General features: G+C 43.4%; 1 protein-coding gene across 1 annotated transcript in view; it reads right to left on the reverse strand.

Moving 5' to 3' along the window:
* The window catches only part of abcf1 (ATP-binding cassette, sub-family F (GCN20), member 1), a 26,878-nt gene extending 2,971 nt beyond the window's left edge, over positions 1-23,907 (reverse strand). Inside the window, exons 1-21 of the mRNA XM_061741134.1 lie at positions 23,717-23,907; positions 21,550-21,599; positions 21,388-21,465; positions 19,830-19,950; positions 19,720-19,751; positions 19,554-19,643; positions 17,806-17,856; positions 17,279-17,341; positions 15,592-15,690; positions 14,166-14,288; positions 13,879-13,979; positions 12,039-12,124; positions 11,820-11,959; positions 8,076-8,224; positions 7,914-7,997; positions 4,100-4,224; positions 3,716-3,828; positions 3,449-3,623; positions 3,278-3,352; positions 1,913-1,983; positions 1,791-1,823 (exon numbers count right to left, since the gene is read on the reverse strand). Coding sequence (XP_061597118.1) covers positions 1,791-1,823; positions 1,913-1,983; positions 3,278-3,352; positions 3,449-3,623; positions 3,716-3,828; positions 4,100-4,224; positions 7,914-7,997; positions 8,076-8,224; positions 11,820-11,959; positions 12,039-12,124; positions 13,879-13,979; positions 14,166-14,288; positions 15,592-15,690; positions 17,279-17,341; positions 17,806-17,856; positions 19,554-19,643; positions 19,720-19,751; positions 19,830-19,950; positions 21,388-21,465; positions 21,550-21,599; positions 23,717-23,774 — 1,917 coding nt within the window. The 5' untranslated portion in view covers positions 23,775-23,907. The remainder of the gene's footprint in view (positions 1-1,790; positions 1,824-1,912; positions 1,984-3,277; positions 3,353-3,448; positions 3,624-3,715; positions 3,829-4,099; positions 4,225-7,913; positions 7,998-8,075; positions 8,225-11,819; positions 11,960-12,038; positions 12,125-13,878; positions 13,980-14,165; positions 14,289-15,591; positions 15,691-17,278; positions 17,342-17,805; positions 17,857-19,553; positions 19,644-19,719; positions 19,752-19,829; positions 19,951-21,387; positions 21,466-21,549; positions 21,600-23,716) is intronic.
* Positions 23,908-25,689: the final 1,782 nt, after the last annotated feature.

Raw genomic sequence — 25,689 nt, forward strand, 5'->3', positions numbered from 1 at the left:
AGGAGCGGGCGGTTTGAACATTGCAGCGGGCGGCTAAAAAAAAAAAACACTGCGGGATCCTGATGTAGCCTTGTGACAAGATGGAAATCAGTGACGTGGAAAATAACCTCAAACAAGGTCTTTACAAAACAAAGACAAAGCAAGGCAGGTCAGATATTTGGAGAAACTGCGTTTAGTGTCTGTGGAGCATCTTGGAAGAGACGAGGGATTGGGACGCAGTCGGTCCGAAGCATTCTCTTCCTCCACAGCAATGTAATGGTCAAGTGATTAATTTGTTTAATCATTTGTTTCATTCGTTCACTTTGTTTATTTGACGTTATTTATTAGTGTTATTTGAGCCACTCACAGCCTACTCTCGTTGCTATAACCTCAATCACATAATTGATGCGTGTGATGATGACAATGATGGATTTGCATCTAACTTTCTGTCAGGCGGCTTATGAACTGTCAATTATCCATCAAGCTCCACAATGATCATGTTAACATTAAATCAGATCTTTGTCTAGAAAAAACATTTCTCTTGCGGGACGGGAGAAGACACAAAAATCAATGCATTTCTATTATTGTGCGGAATGAATTCTCAGAGTTTTGCGGTTGCGGGTGGTAATGGTCAGAAACTCAGTGGGCTCTAGCTCAGACCTCCCTGAAGGGCCGAGGACCATACGACTCCCAGTTACACTGCTCTGTGCGAGGCAGTGGCAGCAAGCCTTCAAAGATCGGAGAGATTTCATGTGGACGCTTCATGAGCGTGAGCCAATCAGAGTAAGGCTGCACAGCTCCATTTCAAATCAGGCGATTTAGGAGTGGTGAGCAGGAAGATATGTGGTTGTTGTTGTTATGGCTAGCAGAAGCTGCTGCTGAGAGTCCTCGGTCTGTCAGAGGAACCATCTACCTCAACGTCAGGATCCATGGCTACTCCTAGCATCAAAGTAAAAAGCCTTTTTACTGTTTCCAACAGTTCTGTTTTTATTGCCTTGGTGTCAGAGACACAGCACGCCTGGCCTGGTGTGCAGCTACGCCATTTGTGTCCACGTCATTGACTCTGATGATAGAAATCATCTCGTATTGATAACAATGGCTGGCAGCACATCTGGAAAGATCCATAATGTATGTCTGATGAGACTCCTGCAAGTCTTTCTACGCTCTCACAGCCCGGTCAGGATGGGTGACGTCACTCCCAGTTCCTTCATACGAGGTCAACGAGGTCAACATGGAGCGTTTCAACGTGTCGTCGGTATTAGAGGACCCACATGTAACTAGTTGGTCAGATTTGTCCTATAGATTCCAGTTTGTCCCTATATGCTAGAGATGGTCATGGTGTTCAACAGGGTCCAGTCAACTAGTTCTCTCTGTATATACACCTCTATTTCATACTACTATTAATCAGAATGGCATAAACCTTCTTTTCTATGAATCCATGAAGCCGGAGGAAACCTGGACGCTAGCTGAACATGTCCTGATATGAAGGACTGCTTTTAAACTCAGACTGAGGTTGTCTTCTACGGACTGAGAGCCTCAGTTAGTTTGGATGGTATTACTTTAGCTTCCAGAGCCAATGTGAGCATTATTATGTTTATTTTTTACCAGGATTTGCCTTTAAAATCACACAAACATGTTTGCAGAACTGCTTTCCCCTCTAGTAAAATAAAACATCGTGTCTCAGAATTCTCACTGAATTAGTTTGTTTTGGTGAAGTATGGTAACACGCAAAAGTGATAAAAACCACCGCATGAACGAGTGTGGGGGTTTGTTAAAAGGCTTAAAACATGTAAATTGCTAAAGTTGCTCACCAGTCGATGATTCTTCCTCATCTCACCTTTGCTCTAAAAACAAATAAAGCTTCAGTTAACTGGGCACCAAAGGTCTTATTCTTCTGTCTGAGAGGTTGTGACTGACACGTTTGCAGACTTACAGGGTTTAATTTGCCGATCAGCAGCAGCAGCAGGGTACTCTTCCCAACACCGTTGGGTCCAACTATGCAAACTGAAAGAGAAAAGGAGCAAAGTTGAGGAGTGAAGAATGATGGGAAAATCACATCAGTGTAAAAAAATAACCAACCGACAACAAACAGGCTCAGTGGAGGAGTACGGAAGAGTATTAGGGCCATGCAGGAGAAAAAATATTTGAGAGGGAAAGATTTCTTTTTATTGTCCTTCCTCCTTTAAAATATTTTTATTTTTCTCCTGCCTGGCTCTCTTCCGTAGAGGAGAGCATCGTCAGGTCGGATGCTGCATCTCTGCCTGCTGTGACCTCAGCTACATACTACTACAGTGTGTTTACCAACGCGGATTGTTTCCAGCTTTTGGAGGGGTCCGTTTAGCAAAACCCCAGTGTTATATAAAATTATAACTTTTTTTGTAGAAAACAAATTCTGACTTTCTAAAGTTGCAAATTTGAAAAAGAAAAAAACTGAAATCATTATTGTATAAACTTGCAGATTACTTTAAAATTTAAGTTCCTGACTTCATAACATTTTTAACTGAAAAAAAAAAACAAACATAAAAATTCAGACTTTAAAGACTCATGAGAAACTCCTTTCAGGTCAAAACCCAGACAGCGCATCTTCAAGGTAATTTTCCATTTTTCAGTAACATATTTGACACACACACACACACCACTTTTCCACTAGCACTTACTCAGCCCGATTCGCCTCCACTCTGTTTTGGTTCTTTTCCACTAGGGGTCTAACGTGCTGAGTAGATACTTTTTCTGTAACTATTCTGCCGAGGTTCTAAGCGGCTGAATCGACTGTATCTGACATCATCACACTACAGGCCACCGATTGGTCGGGGGGTTGGAGTCAGACGTCTGAGTCAGGATGTGATATCAGTGAAAGAGCGACTCTGACGGCTTCGACCAGCAATGGCAATGTAAAAGTCTGTTTGGTGATCCAACTCTGAGGTGCAGATGTTCATAAACCTGGTGGCTGAGGAGAGAATTAAAAAGGGATCTAGACGGGCGATAAGGAACGACCAGATCTACCAGGAACTCTGTCACTTCATAGCTGCTCGCAGCTCCCAGCTGACTTTTCAGCAGCGCAGCTTCTTTCACTCTCATTTTTAACTTGGTACAAATACGTCACAGCAGCTTGGCTCCAACCTCCTACTTCTGCTCCAGGTGCTGAATTGTTATGGAAAAGAAACTTGGCCGAGTTGAGATGAGCCGAGTAGGTACTAGTGGAAAAGCGCCAGTAGACGGAGGCAGCTGTTTGATACCAGTGCTGCTGATGCGGTACCAACCCGACTCCACCACAGACCCCGCCCAAGTTGGTACTCACCCCTGGACTCCATGTCGATACCAAAGTCTACGTTTTTGAAGAGCGGCTTCGTACCCTCGTAGGCGAAGTCGACGCCTGGAAGAAGCAGAAATCACACAGGAGGTCAATCGTTCCCCCGTAATGAGGTCTGTCTGGCTTCTCCACCTCCAGCAACATCTGCAGACGCCTTACAGTGAAGTCCCAGGATGGGGGGCGACAGCGGCGGCGGGTTGGGGAAGGTGAACTTGACGGTGTACTCTCGGGGCCTCTTCAGCAGCTCAGGGGCCTCCAGACTCTCCTCCTCCTGGCCTCCCTTCTTCTTCCCTTTCTGCTGCTTCCTGGTCAGCACGTCCTTCGTCTGTTTTTCCTGACAGGAAACAGTCGAACCAAAGTTTGAACCAACCGGTTTTAGCCGCCTAACCAAGTTCAGAGGGAGAGGGTGAAGGAGAGCAGACTCACGGCCTGTTTGGTGGACTTGCCACCGGCCTTCAGCTCTTTCAGCTTCTTCTCCTGTTTGTCGTACTGTTTCTGCAGTTCCTTCTGCTTCTGAACGTACATCTTCTTAAAGGTCACTGACACAAACGCAAGACAAAGCCACCGTCAGATGAAACAACTCTGCACCTGGAACACGCCCAGCTCAGGTCAGACATTTGAATGTTCGACATTTGAGGGTTTTAGGAGGTACAAAGGGCACCAGGAAGTTTCCCCCCAGAAAAACAAGCTATCAGACAAAAGCTTTTCCAAAAATTAAGAGATATTGAAGAAAAAAAAAAAAAGAAAAAACAGTGGTTATAGCATGCTTATAACATGTTTATAGCTGTGTTAATTCAAACGGTTACTCACAGTAGTTCCCCCTGTAATAGAAGAGCTTCTGGTAGTCCAGGTGGACGATATCTGTGCACACCTCATCCAGGAAACTCTGGTCGTGGGACACGATGAGGAGGGTCTTCTTCCAGCCTTGAAGGTAGCTGAGGTGAACAAGGAAATGGAGAAACTCCTGAGAACCGGCCGAGATGTGGAGACCCCTGCAGCTCCCTCGACCACCCACTAGGGATGGGCGGTACGGACTAAAACATTTATCACCATAATTTCTGGCATTTATCCCGATAACGATAAAAAAAAATACCAATACAAAAAGTGTCATCAAAGGGAATCTTTCTTTCTTTCAGGCTCATTTCTTTCTTTCTTTCCTTCTTTCAGGCTCATTTCTTTCTTTCTTTCCTTCTTTCCTTCCGGCTCATTTCTTTCTTTCTTTCCTTCTTTCCTTCCGGCTCATTTCTTTCTTTCTTTCCTTCTTTCCTTCCGGCTCCTTTCTTTCTTTCTTTCCTTCTTTCCTTCCGGCTCCTCTCTTTCTTTCTTTCCTTCTTTCCTTCCGGCTCCTCTCTTTCTTTCTTTCCTTCTTTCCTTCCGGCTCCTCTCTTTCTTTCTTTCCTTCTTTCCTTCAGGCTCCTTTCTTTCTTTCTTTCCTTCTTTCCTTCAGGCTCCTTTCTTTCTTTCTTTCCTTCTTTCCTTCAGGCTCCTTTCTTTCTTTCTTTCCTTCTTTCCTTCAGGCTCCTTTCTTTCTTTCTTTCCTTCTTTCCTTCAGGCTCCTTTCTTTCTTTCCTTCTTTCCTTCTTTCCTTCAGGCTCCTTTCTTTCTTTCCTTCTTTCCTTCTTTCCTTCTTTCTTTCTTTCTTTCTTTCAGGCTCATTTCTTTCTTTGTCTTTTTTTCTCATTTCCTCAATTTATCGTTTTTATCGTGAGATGACAAATTCTTACCGTGGGGAATTTTTATGACGGTTTATCGTGAACGGTAAAATATCGCCCATTCCTACCACCCACCCACCCACCCACAGTAGTAAAAAATATTGTAGCGATCCTGATATGGGAGAGGTACAAAGTGGGGGAGATCAGCCTGTATTTTCTCGTCTCTCTGCCGGTCACAGGAATGAACGTGATGTCATGAAGGGAGCGGTGATGGGCGGAGTGAGAGGGGGTGGGCGGAACCCCGGGTTCTTCTGCAGGTGTTATAATTGATTAATTGTTATAATTGAAGTTGTTGGGGGAGTTTGCTCGAGACGTTCGAGTTGGAGTCTGTCTTTGTAAATAAACCGGCTAGTGGAAGATCGGGCCGGTCGCTCGACTGCAGGAAGCGTTACATCAGGGTGTTGAGCAATATGAGCGCTCATCTCTAGCGTCGTGTTACCTTTCCTTTTCCGTATGGGACACTTCTCAAGCAATGATTACAGACAGTAAAAGCTCTGTTAACTATTTTCACTCCATCATCGTTGTAATCAACAGCGAAACCGAAATGATTTGAATGAAGCCGGTGTTTCTTCAAACTTTTGTCTCTCAACCCCCCCGCTTGTGCTCACTATGACATGAGGGGGGAGTGGGCGGAGCTACAACAGTGACCACGACTCGCGAGGAGCAGCATGCTGACAGGCACACAAACACGCGGATTTCAAAGCATTAATGAAAAATTAATGGCACAACCCGAAAATCCGTGGCACACAAGGGCGTATTGAACCGTGGAGGGCGAACCGAACGGTTCTGTTTTATACCGAGAACCGTTGCATCCCTACTACCTACCTAACTAACCAACCAGGGTCAGTGAAAGAGGAAGCAGATGTTCTGTCACGGTTACCCCCCAAGCCACCAGGGACCCCCAGACACAGGTCTCCTTACCCAGATCTTTCCACAGGTCACAGAACCAGTTTCAGAAATTTTCAAAAAGTGTTTTTGTCACAAATTCAGGAAATTATAAATCGACTTTAAACCTTCTTCTGTCAAACTTCTACGTTTGCTGGACTTTGCCAGCGGTTCCACACGAGCAGCAGCGTTCCCTCCAGCGCTCCCAACGCTCGTGTTGCTGAACTATTTCAGCCGGAGAGGGTCATTTAACCAGCCTGACTGTGACCTTTAGATCAGATTAGGGCTGTTCGATTTTGCCCAAAAATAAAATCTCGATTTTTTTCTTGCTTTTTTATGCTGTTTTTTTATTGAACATTTGCCCCATTGGGCTTTAAGTGCAAACTTTGCTCTTATTAAACCAAAAATGAATGAATAAAGTGCAAAACTCTGTAAAATAAGTTGAAAAAAAGTTTTTAAAAAAATAATAAAATATAAAGTTTTATCTCTGCAAATCAGCACTTGCAAACATACAGTAAGTTATATTTCCAATTAAATAAAACAAGACATTTTCTAATTAAATAAAACTGGGTCTTTGCATGCTAAATAATAATGCAACCCATGAAGGAGGTAGAGGTGTGTAATGTCAGTCATTACATTTGCTATTCACATTTGCAAGTTTTTTGCAAGGAACACGAGCCGGTCTACCGCATCTGGCTTGAGGGATGCCCGGTGGCATGTTAGGCTACGTTCACACTGCAGTCCTTAATGCTCAATTCCGATTTTTTCCCATATCCGATTTTTTTTGTGTGGCTGTTCACATTATCTTTTAAAATGTGTCCTATATCCGACTCGAGTGTGAACGCATCGCGGCCCTGAACTGACCCGCATGCGCAGAGGCGTGTGATGATGACAATGATGGATTTGCATCCAACAGGTGCCTGTGAACTGCCAATTATCCATCAAGCTCCACAATTATCATGTTAACATTAAATCAGATAGATTTGTCAAGGACGTTTCTCTTGCATCTTTATCATTGTGCGGGCATGAATTCTCAGAGTTTTGCGGGAGCGGGCGGGAGTGGATGTAAACACTGCGGGCGCAAATGCAGCGGGAGCGGGCGGGAGCGGGATGAAGAAAACAGTCCCGCTATAGCAGGGCTCTAGCTCCGCTCCCCGGAGTGTCAGCTCTGCTCTCCGGCGTTCAGCTGGGTTTATCACCTAACACACGGTCCAGCTCGCTGTAAAACGGGCAGGTTATGCGACCACGACCGCTTCCTGATTTGAATCCTTAGCTTCTTTATTTAGTAATGCTTAAATTCAGCGGGTTGTCTCGTCTGATCTGAGGTCGTAGGTGAAAAAGGTGAGCGCGGAGGAGAGGCAGAGGAGAGGCGGAGGAGAGGAGGAGAGGCGGAGGAAAGGAGGAGGAGGAGAGGGGGAGAGGCGGAGAGCGACCCGGAGGGACCCCCGCCGTCTCCCGTGTCTCTCCCGCGGCTCGGGGCTCTGCGTGTGACGTCAAAGTCGCATTAATTCCGACCTGCCTGTTCACACTGCGGTCGCATTGCAAAACATCAGACCTGTATCCGATTTAGAACCACATATGGAAGTGACCTGAATCTGATCTTTGAAAAGATCAGATTCCATGTGACTTGTGCTGTTCACACTGTCATAAACAAATCGGATCTGAGTCACATATGAGCAAAAAATCGGATTTGGGTCACTTGGGAGCTGCAGTGTGAACGTAGCCTTAGTATATCACCATGGTTACAACGCCCCCCTACACTAAAGAGCCTCTCCCATGGGGCACTTGTCGCAGGTATTGAGATGTATTTCCATCAATCATTAATATGGTATCAATCATTAATATGTGTGCAGACAAGGTAAAAAAAAAAAAAAAAAAAGTGAAAAATCGATTTTACGATTTTCACGTTTTAACATCGTTCTAATTACATAATCGCGATTACGATTTAAAATCGATTAATCGAACAGCCCTAGATCAGATGTTTGGTCAGAGGGACGGGTCAGGGGGACAAGGGGGAAGGTCCTCACTTGTTGAGCCAGATGACGGCGTTCAGGTCCAGGTGGTTGGTGGGCTCGTCCAGCATCAGCAGCGTGGGCTCCATGAACAGGGCTCTGTGTGTTCAGACGTCTACAGTCAGTCCAGCAGAACCTCCTAACCGGACTTCTCCCGGGCCGGTTTCTCAGTCCTACCTGGCCAGCGACACCCTCATCCTCCACCCTCCCGAGAACCTTTTGGTGGGTCGGTTCTGCATCTCAGGGGTGAATCCCAGACCCGCCAGGATCCTCCTGGCCTTGGCCTCAGCAGCGTCGGCTCCGATGGCCCTCAGCTCCTCGTAGACCTGGTGAGGAGATCAGATCAACAACCGTTAGCTTCAGAGGCGAACCTTTCCAACGTGAGCGGCCGTGTTAATTCAGCTCGCCAGACTCGCCCATCCGGCTGTCTGGAGAGAATGGAGCACATGTGAAGCCGCTGGGCCAGTAGGGGCCGCCATCACTCACAGATCTAGGTTTTCGTTCATATTTTGGGAGCCATGTCATAAAAAGAGTGGAAGAAGAAAAAGAAAAGGAATCAGTTTCCAAGTTTCCGGCCGATTCCAAATGTCTGCTCCTTGAAGGCTTTGTGATCAGCATTTCTGAGGCACCAGTTGTGATTTCAAGCAGCTCAGCTGATCCTTCTGGTGGTCGTCCGACAACTACGATGCAGTTCCATCTGCACGGGGGTGACGGCGCGGGTGTTCAGTGGTCCGGCTTGGACGTTCCTGATCGTCATTATCGACCGTGGCTACATTTAACCGTTCCCTAACCCAGCTCTGGTTTTCAGATTCCTGCTCTAATGACAGTTTGACATATTTTAACATGAGAATACCTCACGACTACGAGATATTTGAATAAATGGACCAGAAATGGATAAATGGAGCCCAGTCTAAAATAGGCCTGTGTTGGAAAAAAAAAAACATTTTCAAATTCTAAATCGATTCTCATATTAATTCCTAAAAATCGATTTGTATGTCTAAAGATCGATTATTTTTCATCATAACATTACAACTTTTGGTATTTTTTTGTTTATGCCCAACAAAAGGAATGTTTTGTTGGACACAAGAATAACTTGTGACATGTTTTTGCCTTTAAATGTATAAAAGGAAGGAAAACATTAAAGTTTTCAGTTATAGTTGCATAAATTGTCTGTTTCATTACTTTATATACTGTCATGGGGTTACATCTGCATAAAATGCTAGAAACCAAATTCTCAAAAGTTAAAAACTGAAATAGACCGAAAATGTAAAAAATTCAAATGGAATGTGGGAAAAAATAAAAGCGATTTCATCCGTCTCTGTTTCCTCCCTGGATCTGTTTGGTAATTCTGACCCACGATGTTTCTGAAAACAGTTCTATCAGCATTCTGGGAGGTGATTGGTCCTTACAGCATCATTAGCTGCCAATACTTGCTGTTGAATCTCAATATAATACCAGTATTAATATGTTGCAGAACTACACAATCATATAATTCATGCAACAGCTCAAAAAACAGTTTTAATAACACTAACCCAAATCAATATCAGAATTGAATCAAATCCTGATAATCAATTCTGAATCTTTGAATCAATCCCCAGCCCTAATCTAGAACATGTCACCAGTGGGGACTGACACTGATCCAACAGTCTTTTGATGAGCAGTGTGAAGACGGACTTTCCAGATTCATTTTGGTCCATTTAGTCAAGTCTGTCGTCGTCCAGATTTTTCAGGTTCCAAACTGCTTTTACTCAGACGGAACAGTTTGGGGTTTGCTTGCATGAGCGATGCTTTCAGGATGTCCCGGCGCCCCTATGTGGAACCAGCGATGAGTTGTGGTTGTACAGGGACATGGTTCAGGAACGACTGACACCTCTGGAACCTTCCCAGCCAGTGGACTCATGAATCCACCTCGGCTGTTTCCCGTCAGACATGACAGCAACTTCATCTCTGCCTCTTGAATAACGTTCAGTTGGTGACTGAAATGTAAACATGTAGTTCTCCAGACCAGTCTTGGTCTCAAGACCACTTTTATGTGGTCTTGGTCTTGTCTCACTCAGTCTCTGTCTAAGGCAGGGATTAAAGCAAAACAAGGATTTTTGACTGAAAATTGTTTTCATACCAGTTCCTATTCCCCCAGTTCCATCTTTGTGCTGCACCAACTTTAAGAACGGCCCATTTTCTGCCGAGCGGTCGCCTCGCAAAGGTTTCAAGTAAAAAAGTTAAATGCTGTATTAACCCTTCTGTTTTCTTTTTTTTTCTCTACAGTGGGACAAAAAAACAATTTCAAGACCTCACAAAAACTCTTAAATAACTTGCATCTGAAGTATAAAGTTGTGGCTCAGGTCACTATCAAACGCCAGTCATAGGAAGGAACTCCTCATGGTGTTAGCGAAACCCCGGCCCTCTTACTCTAGCACACTTCCGACACCAGAACACTCACATAAGTGCCCGGCTTTAATGGTGTGCTCAGCTCTTCTGTTTTCTATACAGCATTTCTGGTGTAAGAACACTTTAACCAACACTATTTAAATACCAGGAAGGTGATTTTGGGCAGTTTGGGCAGTTGAAAATGGAAATCGATGGGGGAGGGAAATATATTTTTGGTTTTAATATGGTTTCTGTAGGAGGACACACGTTTTCAACTGCTGTAAAAATGTGTAAATAAATATATTAAATTTCAACATTTCTGTTAACAAAGATTTGTACAGAAGAGTATCAGGGCCATGCAGGAGAAAAAATACTTGAAGATTTTTTTTCATTGTGCACTTCCGAAAAAGTCAAAATGTCGAGAAAAAATAAAAAATGTCGAGATTAATGTTGAAATACAATCTCAAGAATAAAGTCGAAACTTTGCCTTTTTTCTCAACATTTCTCTCTTTTCTCTCGAAAGTTGGACTTTTTTCTCGACATTTCGACTTTTTTCTCGATATTTTGACTTTTTTCTCGAAGTGCATAATGAAAAAAGATCTTCCTCCTCTCAAATCCATAGATTCGGGTAACAAAAAGAGTCACGTGGAAAGACATTAGCAGCTACATTTGCAGCCGAGGACCCAGTTCTAACTAATATAGAAACATGCAGCATGTGTTGTCTTTATTCTAAGACTCCAGACATATTTGTTTTTTGTGTTTTTGGTCCAATATGGCTCTAAAACATTTTGGGTTGCCAACCCCTGGTCTAAACTGTACCACAGCAAAACGCATGAGCAAATGTTTTTTGATCTTTCTTTTCTACTCATTTTCCAACTGACGGAAATCCGTCTAGATACGGAGAACTTTAATCCCAGCTCAGGTCTCTGGGTCTCATCAGGTCTCGGACTCGGATAATTGAGATGCCGTTGCACACCGAGGTGACAGAATCTGGTGATCAGCAGTTCTTCCTCTTGTTAATGTACAGTTTTGTAAACTATTTTGTATTTTACATCTGATTTAATGTTTTGGTGCATCGGCATGTGTCTGTATTTAATTACAGTTTTGTGTTTATAACGGCCTTGTTTCAATAAATATATGAATAATATTTGCATATCGTGATTGATTAAGCATCAGGTCTATTTCAGTTATGCTGATATACGGTGTAATCTGATTACTATAATGGTAAATGTCTTTCAAGTCAATAATTGTTTGTAGCTTTAATATTTAAAATTCATGTTTCATCTCCAAATTTAGTCCAATTTAAAATCGGTAACATTTACTATTCATTCCTTTTCTGAGGTAGAGGGGGGTGTTGGAGGCTGGTTATTGTTAGATGACTTTGGGACTAGTTAGTAGTTGTGTCAATCCTCCAATAGTGCAGAAATAGCAGTCGTACAGTCGCCACACATATCAGACACGTGGGATTACGGGGTCTGGTGGAGTTTTCCTGATGGTGAAACAGCAGCTGTATAGAGTGAAGTGGTTTTTGTCCCCAGTCTGCTGGGGGCTCACCTTGTCCAGCCTCTCGGCCACGCTGTCCTCTCCCTTCTCCAGACGAGCCTGCAGCTGCTTCTCCTCCTCCAGCAGCTTGAGGCGGCGGGTGTCGGCCTTCAGCACCGCCTGCACGGCGGGCGTGTCGTCCGCCACCACCTCTACCGGGGACAACAGAAGCAGGACGGCGTAAGAGCGCGGACCCCGGCGGACACCGGGGGATGAACGGGGGACACTCACCCTGCTCACACAGGAGCACGTCGATGTTGGGGGGAATGCTCAGCGCTCTGTTGGCGATGTGCTTCAGCAGCGTCGTCTTTCCTTTTCTGAAAACAACAAAAAGCAGCAGCAGAGTCCTGAATTAGACCCGAGCGTGGACATTGATGCTGCTGGAATACCTGCAGGGGGCGGCCCCGCTCTGTTGGACCTTATGAATTATTGCTCCGCTTTGCAGATGACACCCAACTGCTCTTGTCAGTCTAACCTACTGAACTAACCTAGTGAACTTTCATTTTTATGCTGACGATACTCAGCTTTATCTCTGCGTAGCTCCGGATGACCCCTCTGCCCTTGATCCATTGTTGACCTGTCTCTCTACCATTTCATGCTCGATGAGTGAAAATGTCCTCAAATTAAACAAGGACAAAACTGAAGTTCTCATAGTTGGCTCCAATGAGCAGAAAGAATTACCGTAATTAAAAACAGACATGGCAACCTAACTGTAGCAAATAACCATACAGTAAGGAACCTGGGGGTTATCATTGACTCTGACCTAAATTTCAATGCGCATATGAATTTCATTACCAAAACCGCATTCTTTCACCTTAGAAATATTGCACGCATTAGATCATATCTGTCTCTGGTTGATGCAAAAACACTGGTCCATGCATTTGTTTTCTCCCGCATTGATTACTGCAATGCACTATTTTGTGGCTTACCAAAAAAAACGTCAGACCGGCTTCAAATAGTCCAGAATGCAGCAGCAAGAATTTTAACCAGAACCAAAATGAGAGAACACATTACCCCTGTTTTAGCCTCACTACATTGGCTTCCAGTAGTCTTTAGGATTGATTTTAAAATTCTCTTACTGGTTTATAAAGCCTTAAATGGACTAGCACCTTCCTACCTCCTCAACTGCCTACCTAGATATGTCCCACGCTGCCATCTCAGGTCCACAACCGCTGGCTTGCTCGAAGTGCCTAAGAGGATGGCAACTAAAAGACATGGCGAGGCAGCTTTCTGCTTCTACGGCCCGACAGCCTGGAATAAACTTCCAGTGCACCTTAGACAGGCATCCTCAGTTGACATATTTAAAGCACAGCTCAAGACCCACCTTCTTACTCTTGCTTTTAGTTGAATTTTAAAGGTTTGTTCTTACCTGTGTGTGACCATATTTATGCTTACTGCCGTGCCTGTTTTACTCTTTTAACTCTTTTTGCTCTTTGCTATTGCTTTTATTGTTGGTTTTATTCTGTTTGCTATATTGTTTTTTTTTTTCCACTGTCTTAAAGCTGCTTTGTTTTTATTTGTTTGCGTTGCTTATCTTCTCTTGACATGTAAAGCACTTTGAGTTGCATTCTATGACAGGAAAGGTGCTATATAAATAAAGTTTATTATTATTATCATTATTAACCTGGTGACCCTTCTACTGCCTGGAGCCTTTCAGTCATAACAACTGAAAGTTCACCTCGGACACCATCAACCAGACGAGACGCCTTCACGGTCACCGTTGGTAACGAGCAAAAAGAGATCATCACTAGCACTTGCAGGCCGGAGCTTCAGGAGCTGCATGCTGACCTAAAGTCCCCCCTCTGATCATCCCACTGCTGCTTCCACCTGTGTGTCTGTATGGATGTCTGCTAGATGCCTGCTGTCTGGTATTTGTGAGGGGGGGGTCGGGGGGGGTCGATGGGATTTACGATTTGTTTGTTTTCTTCTTGTGTGTTCTGTTGAACTTATGTTAATTTGTAAACTATAACTTGTAAAACTAAAGAAAAATGCTAGATCAAAAAAAAATGTCCTCCGTACCGGGACTTCTCGTTAGGAAACGAGTGAAGCAATAAACGATGGATATATTTACCCATTTGGTCCAACTAAACCGTATCTTCTTCCTGCCACAATCAGAAGGTCTGCGTTGACAAACAGCTCCTTTCCATGAGCAGAAATGCTGAACCTCTCCAGCTGAGGAATCAAAACAAACCCTTCAAGGACCGCTCTGCTTCCTCATTTATGTTTTGAAGAAATAAAAACAAAATGAGCAGAAGAGGAAGAAGAGCGGCTCCCACAGCAGAGATTCTGGGTCCACTCTGGCTCTCTTCTGGCCCTTTGAGGGCTGAACTCATGGTTTGGGTGACGGGAAAGCCTCACCTTGATGTCGGAGGCGTTCTCCAGCATGGCCTGTCTGGAGGACATCTCAGCCTGGGAGACGGAGAAGTCTCCTTCCAGGGCGTTCTGAGCCCGAGTGCTGGCCACCGCGCGCTCGTACTCCATCTGAGAGACAGCAACAAAAACACAAGCAGGTTTTAACGTTTCCTCAACTACAGGACCCTTGGCTGACCTCTGGCTGACCTCTGCAACAAACAGCCAGCTGTTTGTGGCACTGTGCGATCCTGATGTAGCCTAGCGACAAGATGGAAATCAATGACGTGGAAAAGAACCTCAAACAAGGTCTTTACAAAACAAAGACAAAGCAAGTCAGATATTTGGAGAAACTGCGTTTAGTGTCTGTGCAGCATCTTGGAAGAGAGACGAGGGATTGGAACCTCAGTCGGTCAGCAACATTCTCTTCCTCCACAGCAATATAATGGCCAAGTGATTCATTTGTTAAATTAATTTGTTTCATTCATTAACTATGTTTATTTTATGTTATTTATTAGTGTTATTGGAGCCACTCGCATCCCACTCTCGTTACTATAACCTCAATCACATAATTGATGCGTGGGCGAAAGGCGAAATAGCTTGTGCGATGATGACAATGATGAATTTGCATTTAACTTTCGGTCAGGTGACCTATGAACTGTCAATTATCCATCAAGCTCCACAATTATCATGTTAACATTAAATCAGATAGATTTGTCAAGGACATTTCTCTTGCGGGACGGGAGAAGACACTAAATCAATGCATCTCTATTATTGTGCGGCATGAATTCATGAGTTTGTGTGTGTAACACACATGTGCGGGTGGTAATGGTCAAAAATTCAGCGGGAGTGGGCTGAAGAAAACAGCAGGGCTCTACTTTTGGTATCTACCTTTTGGTATTTTTTTGTTTATGCCCAAAAAAGGAATGTTTTGTTGGACACGAGAATAACTGGTGTCATGTTTTTGCCTTTAAATATGTTTAAAAAGGTATGAAAACATTCAATTTTTCAGTTATAATTTGCATAAATTGACTATATTTCTTTGCTTTATATACCATCTTGGGGTTACCATTTGCATAAAATGTTAAAAACCAAATTCTCATAAATGGGAAAAAAATAAAACTGATTTCATCCGTCTCTGTTTGCTGCCCTGGATCTGTTTGGTAATTTTGCCCCACGATGTTTCTGAAAGCAGTTCTATCAGCATTCTGGGAGGTGATTGGTCCTTACAGAATCATTAGCTGCCAATACTTGCTGTTGAATCTCAATATGATACTAGTGTTAATATGTTGCATAATTATACATTTTTAATAACACTAACCCAAATCAATATCAGAATCGCAGCATGACGGACGACCGGTGATCTGACGGAGCAACCAACCGGGAGCTCCAGTCAGAGAAGACCCTGACCAACGCCACGGCAGCCTTCACTCACCCGTTTCTTCAACTTCTTCTTCTCCTTTTTGGTCAGGTTGGCGTAGGGGTCGTCCCCTCGCTTGGCAGCCTCCTGCTCGGCGATGACGTCTTCGGCGCTCTGGCGGATGAAACCAGAAGAGAGAGAGATTCACACACCGAGGGCGAGGAGAATCAGCAGCGCTGGATCTCTAGTTCAGGTTGAGCTAAACTAAACCAGATGAATGTACAGTAATCCCTGGCTATAACGCGGTTCACCTTTCACGTCTCGCTAATACGGATTTACATTGTGCATCGAGTTCTGCATTCTGATTGGCTAAACAGTCTCCCCGCTTCTTCACTTCCTGTATGAATAACGTTGGTCGCTTAGCAACAATGCTGAGAACGGCCAATGAGCTTCAGCAGCAGCTCAAGAACGGGACCTTTTGATGAATCGTTCATTACAGTTCTCAGATATAATCCATGGTGGCATATTACATATGTGTTTAGGTCGGCTCCATGTCGGTTTCGTGTTTCGTTTGTGGTTTTTGTTGCAGATTCCCAGTGCTCGACGTGTGCCTCCGTGTGTTCTTGCTTCCTGGGTTAGCAGCGGATGTCACCCCCCCCCCCAAAAAAAACACTGGGCATGCATGCATGCCCAGTGTTTTTTTTGGGGGGGGGGGGGGGGGGGGTATGTATGTATGTATGTATGTATGTATGTATGTATGTATGTATGTATGTATGTATGTATGCATGCATGCATGCATGCATGCCCAGTGTTTTTTTGGGGGGGGGGGGGGGGGTATGTATGTATGTATGTATGTATGTATGTATGTATGTATGTATGTATGCATGCATGCAAAAAAACACATACATACATGCATGCATGCATGCATGTATGTATGTGTATGCATATGTATATTAAATATAGTAACAATGCATATATATATTTTTTACCAGCATGTTATTAAACATTAATGTGCGCAGACAAGGTTTAAAAAGAAAAGAAAAGAAAAAAAAAAGACGCTACAGAGCGAGTCAGGATGCAGCAGCAGCATCAGAAGAGCAGTGAAATACCCGCTAGTCACAATTTGTCCTACTGTACTTATTGTATTTTTTTTTTTTCCATAATAATTTTCTCCCGTTCAAATCCAATTGATCGGGTCGCGGTGGGGCGGAGCTGATCTCCGCAATTTGAAGCCTTGTATAACAATTAAAAAAAAAAAAAAAAAGGTTGCTACTTGGCGGATTTCACCTATCACGGGTTCTTTTTGGAACGTAACCCCAGTGAAAAACCAGGGATTACTGTAGCTGGATGTATCCGAGTCCTCTGAGACGTTAGGGAGGGAGAAAAAATAAATAAGAGGGGCCTGGAAAAATGACATGGAAAAAAGGTCTAATTTATGAATTCCCCAATTAAAAATGTAATCCCTCACATAAAATAATGCTCGAAGATTAAATGAAATAAATAAGTGAGAATCTGACTTCATGCTTACAAATTAGAACTGGTTCTTTTTTTGTTTAAAAGCCTGTAAAGTGGGGCCCTGGATGGCTCAGTTGGTTGAGCGGGGGCCGTTGATAGAGGCTTTAGTCCTCATGCCGGCAGCGCAGGTTCGAGTCCCGGCCTGTTGCTTATAACTGCAATGCCCGCAATGCCCCCACCCCCCCATTTAGTTCTGAAGCTGCTGGATCAATATAGAGATGAGTGGAGGCTGCTGAGTCAGACGCACCTTCATCATGTCGCCATCGTCGTCCTCGTCTTCCTCCTCGTCCTCGCTTTGCTCCGCTGGTTTCTGGGCCTACGAGGACATTTCACACACAATCACCACCTGGAACATGCAGCATCTGCTTCTGTCCTTCGCTTCACAGCCACCGAAACATGTGACTGGAGAGGAAACATCCAATGAGACGAGCAGGGAAGCAGGGAGGAAGCCGGGAGGAACTTGGAGGAAGCAGGGAGGAAATGGGGAGGAAGCGGGGAGGAAACAGGGAGGAAGCAGCATGTGCCGTCATCCAAGCACGGATTTTAAGATAAAGAGCAAGTGTTATAGTTTTAGCTCCACCCACCCTGGACTTGACCTCAGCTTTCTTGGTCTTCACAGGTTTGTCTTTGGACTCTTGAGTCTCCTTCTCGTCTTCTTCACCAGAGCTTTCCTGACCATCAAACAAAAACAGTCAGTCATACCTGACGTACATGTGGATTCCTGAGAGGACACACATTTAACGAGGGGGTAGGAACATCTGGATCTACACCCACCTTCCCCTTCCTGGATTTGGACTTCTCCTTCTTGCTGGTCTGCTCCGCCTCCTGTTGAAAACCAGACAGAGAACATCAGGAGCCTCCTCACGTCTGGAGAAGCTGCTGAACGTGAGCGTGACCTCTGCAGCTCAGAGGTGTTGTAGGGGGAGCTGGAGGTCAGCTAAAAACACCTCCAAGTTCACCACCACGCCAGCATTTCTAGGAGAAACCTCTCAACAGGAACTCTGACAGCAGACCGAAAACCTCAACTCTAACTGATTTAGAAAAATCTACAAGGATCAAAATAAAAATTCATTATGTTGCAAATTTGCTGAAATGGAAAAAAATACACTATTATTAATGGTAGGGTTCGTTGATAAACGCAGTGATGATAATAACAAGTTATTGTTTACTAGTTTGACTTGTTATTACAAGTTATTCAGTCCAGGTCACTAGACTAGAGTCTCAGAGTAATCAATCACCGTGCAATAATAATAATAATAATATTAACACAATCATATGCTGTGACAATGCACCTTCCAATAATCATATTTACCTCATACTGCTGCACCTTTCACTTTTTAAAAACTGTATACATGTTAATAAGAGCTGCCATTTGTCTATTGCCTATTTACTGTACAGTGAGCAAAAATAACAGAGTCAAATTCCATGTCTTGTCTGACCTGACCAAATAAACATGATTCTGATCAGACCAGATCCTGCATCAGACCCGGTCCGGTCTGATCTTGGACGGCTCTACTGTGAACACTGACAGATGTCCTGAATGTTTCTTCTGGTGAAGAATATTTCTCTGTAGAACATAAGTTTACAAGATTTTCCAGGTTGATGGTCAGGAACATTTGCTTCTCTGAGACCACTGCTGATGTCATTCCCACTTGGCACCGTGTTAAAACCCTTTTTGGCTTCATTTTTGTTATACGTGATAGTGAGGACAGTTACATGTTGGCGTTTTTCTCCGGGACTTAGAACCACTACTATGAGATGAATGTCATCCAAGCCCCTGATGTGCAGAAATGCAGGGCTGCGTTGGGTCCCGCCGGGTCCCGCAAGACCCAACGCAGATCTGGCGGGAGTGGCGGTTTGAACTTTGCTGCGGGCGGCTAAAAAAAAAAACACTGTGGGATCGGGACGTACCTTGAGACAATTTGGAAATCAATGACGTGGAAAAGAATATAAGATATTTGGAGAAACTGCGTTTAGTGTCTGTGGAGCATCTTGGAAGAGAGACGAGGGGTTGGGATCTCAGTCGGTCAGCAGCATTCTCTTCCTCCAAAGCAATATAACAACCAAGTGATTAATTAGTTAAATTAATTTGTTCCATTCGTTAACTTTGTTTATTTTATGTTATTTATTAGTGTGATTTGAGCCACTCACAGCCTACTCTCGTTACTATAACCTCAATCACATAATTGATGCGTGGGCGAAAGGCGAAATAGCTTTTGTAATGATGACAATGATGGATTTGCATCTAACTTTTGGTCAGGTGACCTATGAACTGTCAATTATCCATCAAGCTCCACAATTATCATGTTAACATTAAATCAGATAGATTTATCCAGGACATTTCTCTTGCGGGACGGGAGAAGACACTAAATCAATGCATCTCTGTTATTGTTTGGGCATGAATTCTCAGAGTTTTTTCCGGATGCAGGCGGGAGTGAAACACACGGTGCGGGTGGTAATGGTCAGAAATTCCGCGGGAGCGGGATGAAGAAAACAGTCCCGCGCAGGGCTCTAAAACGCACCTTCTTATTGGGTTTATCTTCCTCGTCCATGTCCTCGTCCTCATCCTCATCACTCTGGCCTTGGCTGAGAGCAGCGAAGATGTTCCCGGCCTGAAGAAGAGGAGGAGTTTAAAAATCCCTGATATGAAGAGTCGGGAGGGCGTGACAGAAACACCAGAGGACCCACCTTCTTCTTGTTTCCTCTGCTGGGGACGACGACTGTGGAGACAGAAGACAGAACATGCCGTCATGGCCTCAGATACAAGACGACAGCCAGCCTCTACTGAAGCTCCATACCTGGCTCCTCGTCTTCATCGCTGGGCTGAACCGAGAGCTTCTCCAGAGTCAGGCTGACATCCTCTTCCTCGTCATCAACTGCTCCTTTTCCTTTCCGCCGATCTTTCTTCTTCTTCTGAGGCTGAAGGGAAAAAAAACATCAGGTTCTACCAACCGCTGGAGCTACCATCGTCACCATGACAACCAAAGGAGGAAAGCAAAAACTTCCAACAGTTGTCCAGAACTCAGACAGGATGATGAGAGGTGGAACATGATGTCTATTTTTCCTGGTTTTTTCCCCATCAAGTTCATTTCACTGGTTGATACGTATCCAACACCCCCTCCCAAAAAAACTGGAATGTCTTCATTTTGTGCTAATAAGGAGATAACTCATTAACTCGTGTATTCTGAAGTTTACGCTAAAAAACAGCATCTATAGCTGTGTTCTTCGGCCGCGGCCCTCAGGAACCTCTGTCCTGAACCTCTGCTCCAACACACCCGTCTCCAATTACTGGACCCCTGACAGACTGAATGGATTCAACTGCCGACTTAAAGTCCAGAAGATCGACAAGGACGTCCACATTTATTGTAAGATAACTCAAAGCAATGATTTTTACTCTGCTAACGCTAACTCAGCTCAGAGTCATTATGTAGAAACAAAGATAGGACAAGCGCTCCTTACTTATGCATCTTTTTCTTTACTCTTTTTGAATGTTAACCGTTTCAGGACCAATTTCTAGATTGCTGAGGCACTGTGTTATGGCGCTTTCCAGTAGTACCTGCTCAGCCCGACTCACCTCCACTCGGTTTGGTTCTTTCCCACTAGGGGTCTAACGTGCCGAGTAGATACTTTTCTGTAACTACTCTGCCGAGGTTCTAAGCGGCTGAGTCGGCTGTATCTGACATCATCACATTACAGGCCACCGATTGGTCGGGGGGTTGGAGTCAGACGTCTGAGTCAGGAGGTGGAAATCAGCGAAAGAGCGACTCTAACGGCGGCTTCTTGTTCATTTTATTTGACCAGCAACAGCAGCGCAGAAGTCTGTTTCTGATCCAACTCTGAGGTACAGATGTTCATAAACCTGGTGGCTGAGGGGAGAATTAAAAAGGGATCTAGACGGGCGATAAGGAACGACCAGATCTACCAGGAGCTCTGTCACTTCATAGCGGCTCGGGGCTCGAGCTGACTTTTCAGCAGCACAGAGACAAACAAAACTAAAAAAAAAAAAAAAGCACCGCCGCTTGAAGCTTCTCTCACTCTCATTTTTTAACTTGATATCAAACACAAGCCACAGACCCAGCAGCACACCTATCATCTCCTCCAGGTTCTACATCTTTAGTGTTGTTGTCTTCTTCGTTTAGATACACAATCAAATACGTCACAGCAGCTTCGCTCCAACCTCCTACTTCTGCTCCAGGTGCTGAATTGTTATGGAAAAGAAACCAGGGTTGAGTTGAGATGAATAGGGCCGAGTAGGTGCTAGTAGAAAAGCGCCATTAGACAGGTTCTGCCGTGTTCTCCCGTAACTCACCGGCAGCCGTCCTGGAGGATGAAGAGCCACTTTAATCAGATGCTCACCTGCTTCCCTGGAGGGTCTTTGGCTGCCACATTGTCCACCTTCTCGGGTTTGCTGTCGGTAGCGAGCTCCTCGAAGAACTGGAGACGATAATTCACAACACACTCAAAACACGCTAAACACCAGCTGTGAAGGATGAAAAACTAAAGTAACTCGGTACTCACACTCTTCTTCCCTCTTTTGTCTTTCTTCCCCTTTTTCACGACTTTCTCTGCTGGAAAAAAAAACTGACTGTTAATTTAATAAAAAAAAAAAAAAAACAGAAACCTAGAAATAGGTGCGCTGGCGTGTGTTGATGGGTTGGTTTGGACCAGCACGACCGCGGTTATGGTAGGGGCTCTACAGGGGCCTCATGTACCAGCTGTCCTGCTTGAAAACGTTGCACGTCGGGATGCATTTAAATCCACTTATTGTGGACTTGTGCAGACTATCATTGACGGTGCCTAACAGCAGTGAAACTCACCAAAATACATTTTAAATGCTTTGCTACAACCTAAATAAGTGAATGATACGTTTCCTCTGTTAATGTCCCACGTCAGCACTAACACACCAGTGAGTGATCGGTTGTGGGGAGCACAATCCTCCATCACATGAAACAAACTCTGATCCTCACTGAGAAGAAAACAATGTTGATCAAGTTAATTAAGAACAAGTCACATGGGATTAATTCTAAAATCAACACGGCTTGATAATTACATACTTGTTGTACACATGACTGCATGAAGCCGCGTGTAATTACACAACAATGGCAGTTTTGGTCCAAAATAGGAGACATTGAAGAGTCTGTCTTCAGGGACCAGGCTGACCTGCTGGTCCAGGAAGAGGATGGATCTCTACTGAACTGGTCCCAGTTACAGACAGGGACTGAAACCCAAACAGTGTCTGTTGAGGTACACAAGTCCAGACTTGGAATTAAACGACTGTCCAGAAAACCTATGGGTGACGTCACGGATGGGTCGTCCAATGTAAAAAAAATACAAAGTTGGAACCCCCTGAGACTTGGCATACACGTATGTGGACATCACACATTTTATTGTCTATGTGATATTAGTCAATGTCTTAATGGGGGTCCAAAGCAACAAAAAAAGAACTGCAGCAGGTTTTAGGAGGTTAATGTCAGTTATAACATCTGGGTGCTGACATGTCAGTGACGTCAAGACCGCAAAGTTTATTGAATTGCCTATTTATCCACCTCATTTCAAAGTTCATCTCTAGTTTTAACTCATGTAAACGGCCTAAAACAAGCGGGCTAGGTTGAAAATGGTCATTTGGTTATGCAGAGAAATCAGTCAGTATTTCAGTAAATGTACAGCTTTTTGTAGCTATAAATTGTACATTGTAGGAGTTTGGGAATAAAAGAGCAGAGGAACGCTTTTTGTGGACGAAGGAAAAACTTGTTTAATTCAGTCTCTCGTTTTCAACAGCCCGTAACCATGGTAACAGAACAGTAACTGAAAACTCATCGTCATCATTAAATAACGGCTAGATTCTGGTGAATTATAACCTACTGAAACTAAAACACTGTCCTGCTAGTGAGTGGCCACTACAATGTTTTTGTTATTCCACATAATAATAAATTGTATTTATAGAGCGCATTTTCACCTGAAGAACAAGTCTCAAAGCGCTTACAATAAAGATCAGAAAAAAAATAAAAATAGAAAATAAAAATAAAAGAGAAATAAAAAAATAAAATAAAAAAAAGCTAAATTAGCAAAGCACAAGGACATTTTTTTAAAAAATGAGGTATTTGTGGGGTGAAAAGTTGTGTTTGAAATAAGAGACCATGACAGGAAGGCCTGACGGTCAACGACTTTTTTATCGGGATTTTATCAATATTGCAGTTACCGGTGTTCTGTCGATCCTTGCTCCCCGTCGAGAATTGCTACTTTGTGGTTCTGCGCATGCGCACAGTCGATTTTCAAAGTTTGCATCATTTCTTGCACGACGCAAAAATTGATAATATGGGATGTTAAAGTATTTGATCCTTCAAAATACACTACCCATGACATGAATCACATTACACTTTGTGAACATTATACGATAGAGAGAAGAAAAAAAACAATCCTATCGCTTTATTTGATATTAATTCAGTCATTGGCCTTTATTTAACCAGGCAGGTCATTAAGAACACATTCTTATTTACAATGACGGCCTGGCAAGCGACAAGGACCACTTGGGGGGAAAGGAAGTGGTTTAGGGAGTAAAACACAGTAAAATTGTAGCTCTACAAAGGTAGAAAACCATTAGGGAGCATTTTTTGATAGGGTAGCAAAAACCGACAGCACACCGGCCCGCCGGCATGTGCTCGGCACCCCCGCTGACGTCACGCACCTGCCGCGGCCGCGTCGTCCCCGACCCACTCCGCTTCTTCTTTCGCTTTCCTGGGCATCTTTCCTGGAGCTTCCGCCGATACGCGAGGATCGGTTATCGGGGATTTATTTCAGGTCAGCACGCTTCCTCAGACGCAACGCAGCTCGATGACGTAGCCGGCGGCTCAGCGGGGGTAGTGTGTGTGAAGGCGGGGACGAGCTCTCTGCTGCCGCCACGCGGCCGGAGGACCGAGCTGCTGCTGCGGGGCCGCACGCTTATATACCGTCTATACGCTGATTTATGGTTCTGCGTTACACCAACGCAGAGCATACGGCGTTGCCTACGCCGTAGGGTACGCCGTCGATTTAACGCGGAACCATAATTCAGGCTTATGGTCGGTGCGTGGTGTCAGCAGATTCACGCAGGAACCGTCCAGAATGTCAGCATTGTAACACACTACTGGGGCCAGAGACACTCTCAGAGGTGTCAAAAGTATTCACATTCATTACTCAGGTAGAAGTATAGATACTAGAGTTTAAAAATACTCCTGTAGAAGTTGAAGTATCAACTCAAGTTTTTTACTCAAGTAAAAGTATAAAAGTACTGGTTTCAAAACTACTTAAAGTATAAAAGTAAAAGTAATGTAAGGGGGGAAAAAGCCATTAAGGACAAAAGCCATTGAAAATGAATGCATCTTAGTATAATGCAAATATATTAAAGAACCATATATGTGTACTATTGAGCATTAACATGTGTTTCAGAGAGCAGAAGATAGGATGACTAGTTACCTATAAGTATTGTAATGGTGCAAAAATTCAAACTTCAGAGGCATGTTATCATTTATCCTAACCTTTATTGGAATGTACATCCAAGTTTAGTTGCAGGAATCTGAGGGAACGGATGTAAGAACAAAACTGGACAAGAACATCTGAAACAACCACAACCAAATTCACTCTATCCGGATGGAGCAATTTAACTGGATAGTTTTTGTCTAAAGGCCGAAATGAAATAGAGTAACAAGGCTGTTTTTAAAATGTAAGGAGTAAAAAGTACAGATAATTGCGTGAAAATGTAAGGAGTAAAAGTAAAAAGTCGTCTGAAAAATAATTACTCCAGTGAAGTATAGATAACCAAAATTTCTACTTAAGTAAGGTAACAAAGTATTTGTACTTCGTTTCTTGACACCTCTGGACACTCTGATGTACTCTGTGGAGACTGTCCACTCTGATTTAAGTTCAAGTTCAAGTTGACTTTATTAGTACCCGTAGGTAGATTTGTTTTGCAGTAAATGGAAGAACACTGATACAAATATTGTGCTTGATCTACTTAAAAAAAATAAGTCAACTTTTTGCAGGATATTATTATGTAGATCAAGAAAGACTAGTTTTTGTATAAACTACTTAATTTTGTGTATGTAAATAATACATTTTGCAAGTACAGTCAACTTAATTTTTTTTCAACTTTACTTGCAAAAATTAAGTTGACTTTACTTGCAAATCAATATTGTACATACTTAAAATGAAGTAGTTTATACAAAGACTAGTCTTTCTTGATCTACATAAAAATCTCATGCAAAAAAGTCGCCTTAATTTTTTTTAAGTAGATCAAGCAAGATATTTTTTACTGTGGTGTTCTACTTAAACAACTAAAGCATGTTTCATCTAAACGTTGGTCAATCTGCCCAATAGAGTAAAATTGTTAAAGGAAAAGTAAATATGTTGTTTGTGTGTAAATGAAAAGGTTGCCTGGGATTACATAAATACTGCTTGTTAAGGAAAAAATGCACAATGTCTTGTTTTTTGAACAAATGCAGATTAAGTTCAAAACTAGATGTATTCATGTAAAGCAACAAACTTCATTTTTAATTGTTAATATCACAGATTTAAATATGTTATATTTACATGTGCTTAGATTTATTTTTTTCAGTGAAGGCATCTCACACACAATCTTTACAGACATTAATTTGACACAGGACAAATACAGAGAACAGGTTT

This window comes from Cololabis saira, chromosome 15 (genome assembly GCF_033807715.1).
Source record: "Cololabis saira isolate AMF1-May2022 chromosome 15, fColSai1.1, whole genome shotgun sequence".
In the NCBI taxonomy this organism is placed as follows: Eukaryota; Metazoa; Chordata; class Actinopteri; order Beloniformes; family Belonidae; genus Cololabis; species Cololabis saira.